A 7,491-nucleotide genomic window follows, 5' to 3' on the forward strand; every position below is an offset into this window, starting at 1 on the left:
ACTTAATTGCTCAGTTTTAACAGCTGTTCGTGACACGTTAGCAAATATATCATTACAGTTATTTAAAGGCGTCCTTTAAATGTCAATAGATGAACATTAGTGTATCTCCACGGACTGTAATTTTAAGAATGGCGTTGAAAATACATAATACGGGCGAGATCATGTTTCATTTCGTCTGGTTTAAACAGATCATATATAAAATATAGCGTCTATGTAAAAACACGGCTTGCAAACGAGACTAACCAAAATTTCCTCCAAATGACTGATTTTTTTTCATTCATATTTTCAAAATACCACCCACCAACTTAGAGTTTCTTGTTCCATTGAAATGAGTTACTTAATAAGTTGATAAGGTTTTACTTTTTATCTGACACTTGGCTTCAATCAGATTGACCAAACTGATTATGTTTTAAAACACAATTAGGAAATTCGACACCAAACTTCTCAACTCAGACGACCAACAAGATATTATAATATAGTATGCAACTGGCGATAGATGAAACAATTTGGACTATTTAACAAGGCGAACTTTTCTGCGATGACATGAAGTATTTTCTGTTTCCCATTTTACTAATACACGGTTAAGCGTGCAACCATTTGAATGAGTCGCAGTCGGGTATCTTATTCGGTGCTTCCGATCTGTAAATCAGTACCTTTATGTTTGTCAAAAGCCATGACAAATGTTACGCATGCAACAGTGGCGTCTTTAAAACAACATGTAACTTTCTACGAGTATAACAGTCGTCACTTATTTCTGCAATTTTACCCTTGTACAAGCGTAAAGCAGTTTAGACAAAACTGCATCAAATTAATAGATAGTTTTGATAGAGCATGTCTCTATCATGTAACACAAACAGGTACGATTTAGATATGCGTTCAACATTATACATAAACACGGCGTTTTTCAAACGTGTTCGTAGCAATTTTCACCTCAATAACAAAAATATGCTTGTCTCAAAGTTTGCCATTTAAACTATGAGCAAGATGCTTTAAGTTATTGTACATTACTCACAGAAGAGCGCTCAACCGAGCGCATATTTTAAAATATAATGTTAAGTTGAAACTCCTGCAAGGTTATATGTATTAATAAGGTTGATAAAAGAAGACCTAGTTTTTAAAACGGTTTATTTCGATAACAAATACTTGAGGTTATGACATGCAGACGACAGAAATCTTATTTTAACACGAGTTTAACAAGCTCTTCGCGTAGATTATGGTCTGATTTACCACAGAGTTCAGATTTGCAGAAAAATGGACCATGTTTCTGTATAACATGCTCAATGAATATCATGATTAAACTGTGCTGAATTTTATTTACTCAGGTATTAATGAACTGGACATCAGTCAGCAATTTAGTTCCAGTTTATTCGTATAAATAATCTTGTAAACAAAATCATGTTAGTGAACGCTCATTCGAATGGCTTCATCGTGTAAAAGTGAAATACGTATAAATCCTAACATTACACTATATTAACTTGTTCTGAGTTCTGGCCGAAATCAAAACCACAACTAAAAGTCAAACCACTTGCTGTCACATAATGCAATAACATGCGAATTAGAACTGAAGTTCCTCCCTCGCCCTTTTGGTACACAGAACATACGCAAAGAATTTGACAACATGTAGAGAAAACCAAATCTAATTCATACGACGGGTCCAACAGTTTAAATTCTAATTTCACAATCAACATTACAGAAGGTAAGTTTCCGTCATTCCTTTTCATTTATTTTGTAGCAAGTCCACTAATGCATGGTCTGAACCAGATCGGAAACGGCATGTGTGGAAACCGTTTTACGTTGACATCTGAGAATCCAGCAGCCATTATGTAGGTTTCTGTGTCGCGGTTTGTCTCACAGCCATCGAAGTTAGTATTATCTTATCCGTATAAATACTCTTGTAAACAAAATCATGTCAGTGAACGCTCATTCGAATGGCTTCATCGTGTAAAGTGCACTGGTCAAGGTGGAATACGTATAAATCAAAACATTACACTAGATTAACTTGTTCTGAGTTCTAGCTGAAATCAGAAAACACAACTAAACCACTGACTGTCACATAATGAAATAACACGAGAATTACACTTGAATTTCTTCCCTCACCATTTGGGTACACAGAAAATACGTTGAGAAAACAGAAAATATGCAGAGAAAAGAAAACGGGTCCAACAGTTTAAATTCTAATTTCACAATGTATACATTACAAAAGTAAGTTTCCGTCATTCCTTTTCATTTATTTTGTAGCAAGTCCACTAATGCATGGTCTGAACCAGATCGGAAACGGCTTGTGTGGAAAACGGTTTACATTGACATCTGAGAATCCAGTAGCCATAATGTAGGTTTCTGTGTCGCGTATTGTCTCGCACCCATCGAAGAACACCCGGTGTACTGGATTCATTACACACTGAAACGTCCATGCCCAAGACTTCTTGTCCTCGTATGCCACATGCTCCAAGAAGACGTACTTCCCGCCCTACAAAATACGTTATAATGATACTTTCTAATTTAAAGCAAATAAATAAATGATTGAACACTAAATTTGATTTGTCCAATAGCAAAAACACAAACTGGCTTGTCAAAGACTGAACACTATTTGAAACCGAACTGTATACCTGAACTGCTTCCTTTAAACGCGCATCATGTAAGTAATGATATTTCTTATCTGATTGTGTATGTGCATGTATATGTACAAATATACAAAAGATACATGTAAGTGCAAATAAAAGAACATAATGTTAATTTCTCTTTTATGGGGGGGGGGGGGGGGGGGGGAGAGGGAAGGAGGGGTAGGTTTTTAAACTGTAAAAGCCGACTCCCTCCAAAATAATGAGCGTCATAAATAACTTTCTCGCTTGGCGCTCAGCTAAATAGAGAATAGTGCTAGGACTGGTCAGCCCGGTGTCAGTGCAATGTGACTGGGTGGGGTATCATGTCACGTGTCTATGGCGTGATATTCCAGTGAGGCAGCACTATAAAGTTGGACATTGTGCTACAAGTATACACCGTCGTTTATATGACTGAAACATTGTTGAAAAAGACACACGCACGCACGCACACACACAGGGAGTTTAAATCAATACCTGTCGCAGGACTCGTTTGATTTCTTGCAGACACTTCTTTATATCTTCAACAGAACACAAAACTAGAGTGCACACTACAATGTCAAATGTTTCATTTTCGAATGGCAAAGCTTCTGCATATCCATGTACAAAATCTACAGAGATCGAATTTTCTTCCTTTTTGACGTTTTCAGCTGCGTAACTATCAAAGTGCTGGTTTGGTTCCAGGCAAACCACCTTAGTATTTGCCGGGTAGAAGGACATATTAGGAGCTGTGCCGGATCCAACCTCAAGTATCGTCAGGTTTTTCTTCTGTTGATCTTTATACTCATGTAGAAACTGAAACAGCCGGGTCTTCTCGTCTTTTAATCCGCCTTTAATATTTTCGGTGATTTTATTTAAAATCCATGCGAAGTATTTCTTATAGCTATTGTAAACTATTTTTTCACGAAAATACCAGATTATTCCTAAAACCACAAATACGAACGCGGTTTTGTAGAAAGAAAAACATTGAATTTCTTCGGTTTCCATTGTTTAGTTTCAAATACGTTTACTTTTAAACTATGCTTGACCCAGTTGTTATACAAAAATGTGCTACGAGACCTTACACGGATGATAAGTGCATTAAAGCGAGGCGAGTGTGTAGTGATAATGTAAAATGTGCGTAAGAGCTATTTTTTGCTATAAATATCTTTGAGAGCTGATTATTGCCGTGAGGGTGTCCTCTCATTGATTGCAAGGTACTTGTCCCTCAAAGCTACTATAGGTTAGAATCCATATTGTGATATTTTACTTGCACGACTCTTAAACAAATTATAAAGGAATCTGATGTTTTTAATTTCAGCTATTTTTTTCTGTTCATTGTTATGGCTTTACAACAGAAAAAAATGTTCATATTAAAATCGCCTCATACTATTCCTGTTGTAGAAGCAAGGCATATCTTTCTATATGTATTTATTAACATGTAAGTATTTTTAACGAAACAAATTATTGGAACTTGGAGCTACTGGAATAGGTCATGCACACGCTTATTGTTTCATTTCAGAGAATATGTGCAGCAAACAGAGTGAACATCTCTTGAGAAATGGAAGAATAATACGAAATATTTTAGAGCTATGGAGTTGAGTCCTATGGTTGACTAATTGTGGGGTAAAAAGTGCTAGGTAAATTGAGTTCACTTGATAGATACATATATGAACTGGGAACTTCACTTACCCTGTTTACCTCTTAGTAGTGCAGGCACATGGTGACATGATTTAATAAAATCATGCCTTTTGTTGGAAAAGCATAAAACTTGGTACAAATGTTACTGGATATTATTGCACGGCCCGTTAGGGCCGGGCATATAGAGGTGGTTTAAGAATGTGCCATGGGTTCGGATTTGACAATTTTTTCCCTTCGAGTCACATTTTCTGTTAAATTTTTGTTTGACACTCAGAAAGTGAATATTCTAACATGTAATCGCAACAATAATGGAATTGATATTATTTAATTCTGTTCCTTCTGGTTTATATTTTGCAATATTTGCAGAAATTGCATTATATTGAATCGGATTTGATAGTTTTCAGCCTTTCAAGTTATTTGCGCAGGGCTATTGGCGCATGTACAGGGAAAATTATGTCATTCTTCTTGCTGTACATGTAGTCAGTGTAACGTCTTTTTTTATTAAAATATTTTGAAGTGGATTTTGTCAAGAACAAGGTAAGTTGTTAACAACAATTTTGTTTTTGATAACTATGCATTTTGAGTGCCAATTCACATGCGTTGATCTAAATTTTAGAATAAACCAAACTCATAACAAGTCACCCAAGGTGATGACCTACTTACGCTATCAATAGGAAACATAAATAAATAGCATGCTTTAGAAGACTTTTTGCTTAGTTACGCATTTTAATATGTTTATAGAGGTGAGCTGCAGTCAAAGTAACATTTCTAATGCGTATAAATGTGAAGTTGTCGGAGACGGAATAGTGTAAACAATAGGCCACGTGGCTTTTGGTGCGAATTTACTACACATACATGTACATAGACTACTGGCAGGTGGCGCTGTGTAAGGTTTTTCCAATTATTAAATGAAGCTATTTATAAACATATCCCAATGTCCTGCAGTTACTGAAACATTAGGCATTTTAATTTATTAATTTGAGACCGCGTCAGAACTTTTGACTCGGTGTCATGGAGGGATTTTTCTCTTGTACATACTTCTTGATAACAAGAGGCGCTATGTAGTATAAAAGAGATAGATAGTCGAAATAATCCGACGTATACAGTTTGTTTTACAATGTGACGGTCAAACTGTGGCATTAAAAAGCAGCCACTAAGCGACCGTGAGTAAGCTTGTCTAAAGAGATAGATAAATTAACAGGTCTAGGATTTCCTATGTTCTGTAAAATTATAGATTGAAAAGTCTTTGAATTCATGGATTGTCCATATATGTACTGTAGATATTTTAAAAGGAAAAAATCCTAGACCTCTTTTGCAGACGTTCTGTTAATATACAGACATTTAATAAATGTAATGGATTTTACAGTCTGTAAATTTACAGCGTGGGTGTCTGAAATCTGTTTTAATTACAATTTAAATAAAAAACCACAGGTTTGAATGAACCTATTTTCCTTAATTTTGCATGGATAAATGAAAGATATTTTTTTTCATTTTTATGCCAATATGGATTTTCGGAAAATATGAAAAAATTAGTGATCGATCTGTTTGAAATTGTTCTATTTGTTTTTTCTATGCATGATATAACTGGAAGATTTCTTATAAGGTTTTTCTGCAAGAGTGGCAGCAGCTAATTGCATATTTTGTGCTACATTTATTTGATTTATTTGAAAATTCCCCTAGTTTTTAACAGCTGCTTGACCTCCTAGTTATGATAGAAATTGATTGTTGAATGTTGGAAGTATTTCCGTAGATGTAGATGTAGATTTACAGAGATAATACGCACCCATTCAATAAAAAATGAAAATGTAATTTTAGTCCCATTTAAATACATAGTACTTTCACTTTGAAAAACAGGGTATAATTTCCAATCTGCACACTTTCCTGGCTTAAAAATCATATAGTATTTAAGATACCCTCTACGACTACGATTTAGGTATACATGTACTATAAGGCCTAAAAAATTGTTTCCAGTAACATGCTAAAGAAAAATAGGTATAGGTTAGGTCAGTAATTTTTTTTGGATTTTATTATTAATTGGGACCTTTTGAAATCTATTTATGTGTACAAAAGATACGAATAAGGGGTTATTCCTTTAGAGCATCAGTAACAGGGATATAAACTAACTATTTTTATTTAGGGGCCCAGACTGTCAAAAATAAATGTTTAACATATATGGGCATTTTCTCCAACAGTTTAGGGACCCAGCCCAAAATCTAAAAAACCATGAGCTACTGGGCCCCTGCTAGGGGTGTAGCAATATGCTAGTCTCACGATACACTATGCATCGTGATACAGATGCAACGATACGGTACATATCGCGATACGAATTGAGTACCGTAAGTAAGCATTCATGTGACAAAATGAAAAATAATCAATGTCTCTGCTCTTGGAAAGTACTTGAAATTTTGCTTTAAAGTTTAGTTACTATCTTTAACACTGATGTATGAAAGATGTCATTCAATATTTCTAGTTTTAACTTATCATTTCTGTATTGTAACTATGATACGATACGCGTATCGCCAAACTGGTGTTTCGTGATAAAATGAATTTCGATACATCGTTACACCCTTAGCCCCTGCTGATTTATCCCCGAGTAATTTGATTTCTAGCATCACTGACCATGTTAAAAGTATAAAAAAAGTTTTTCAACTTCTTGTGAAAACATTTGAAAAAAAAACTTCTCCAAGGTAATGAAAAAGTATTAGGGTCCAGCCAGAAATTTAGGGTAGGTCAGGATACAGGAAACAATTTTTTTTCTAACCTAATTTGTATATATTTCTGATAATGCTTGTTTTAAATAGTAAAAGAGTATTTTAATTAATATTTTTGAGGGAATTTCAGTAGGCTCAATCAAAAAAGGTGGTAAATCGGTATATATGCAGAATTGAAAACTTAAATGAATACTGAAATCCCCATTACCATTTTTTTCACATTTTAATACTCCCTTTCAGCTTTAAAAACTAGAAATCGAAAATTTATCTTAAGTGATATTGCTAGGATATTGCAGTTCCACTGGCCAGATAGCTCAATTGGCAGAGCAACCCAAAATTGAGGAAATTGTGTATGGTAATTTGTGTTTTGGGGAGGTTCCAGGTTCGAATCCTGTCTGGCTGTGCGAACTGTCGCGTTGTGAAGTTAACTTTTTCCAGTTTTTATAGAAGATCTACAGATAAAATATGAAAATGCATTTTATTTACTCAAGTTGCTGTAATACAGTATTTACCTTAATATTAATTTATTCCCCACTATTTTGTTTACTCTTGGGGGCATATTT

At 34.8% G+C, this 7,491-nt stretch overlaps 1 protein-coding gene across 1 annotated transcript; it reads right to left on the reverse strand.

Annotated features, from left to right (window-relative positions):
- Nucleotides 1-1,347: 1,347 nt before the first annotated feature.
- Nucleotides 1,348-3,681, reverse strand: LOC123533549 (putative methyltransferase-like protein 7A). The gene is made up of 2 exons (XM_045315213.2): nucleotides 3,075-3,681; nucleotides 1,348-2,467 (listed from the first exon to the last, which is right to left on the reverse strand). Exons 1-2 carry the CDS (start codon nucleotides 3,582-3,584, stop codon nucleotides 2,228-2,230), a joined length of 750 nt encoding a protein of 249 aa, XP_045171148.1. The 5' UTR covers nucleotides 3,585-3,681; the 3' UTR covers nucleotides 1,348-2,227.
- Between the last annotated feature and the right edge of the window lie 3,810 nt (nucleotides 3,682-7,491).

Source organism: Mercenaria mercenaria, chromosome 12 (genome assembly GCF_021730395.1).
Source record: "Mercenaria mercenaria strain notata chromosome 12, MADL_Memer_1, whole genome shotgun sequence".
NCBI classification, from domain to species: Eukaryota; Metazoa; Mollusca; class Bivalvia; order Venerida; family Veneridae; genus Mercenaria; species Mercenaria mercenaria.

Bases quoted from the DNA above. Each gene is read 5' to 3' on its own strand.
- LOC123533549 (XM_045315213.2), bottom strand. From the start codon at position 3,584: ATGGAAACCGAAGAAATTCAATGTTTTTCTTTCTACAAAACCGCGTTC. The intron at 2,468-3,074 runs GTATTGATTTAA...CGTATTTTGTAG, and splicing joins TCAAACGAGTCCTGCGACAG to GGCGGGAAGTACGTCTTCTT.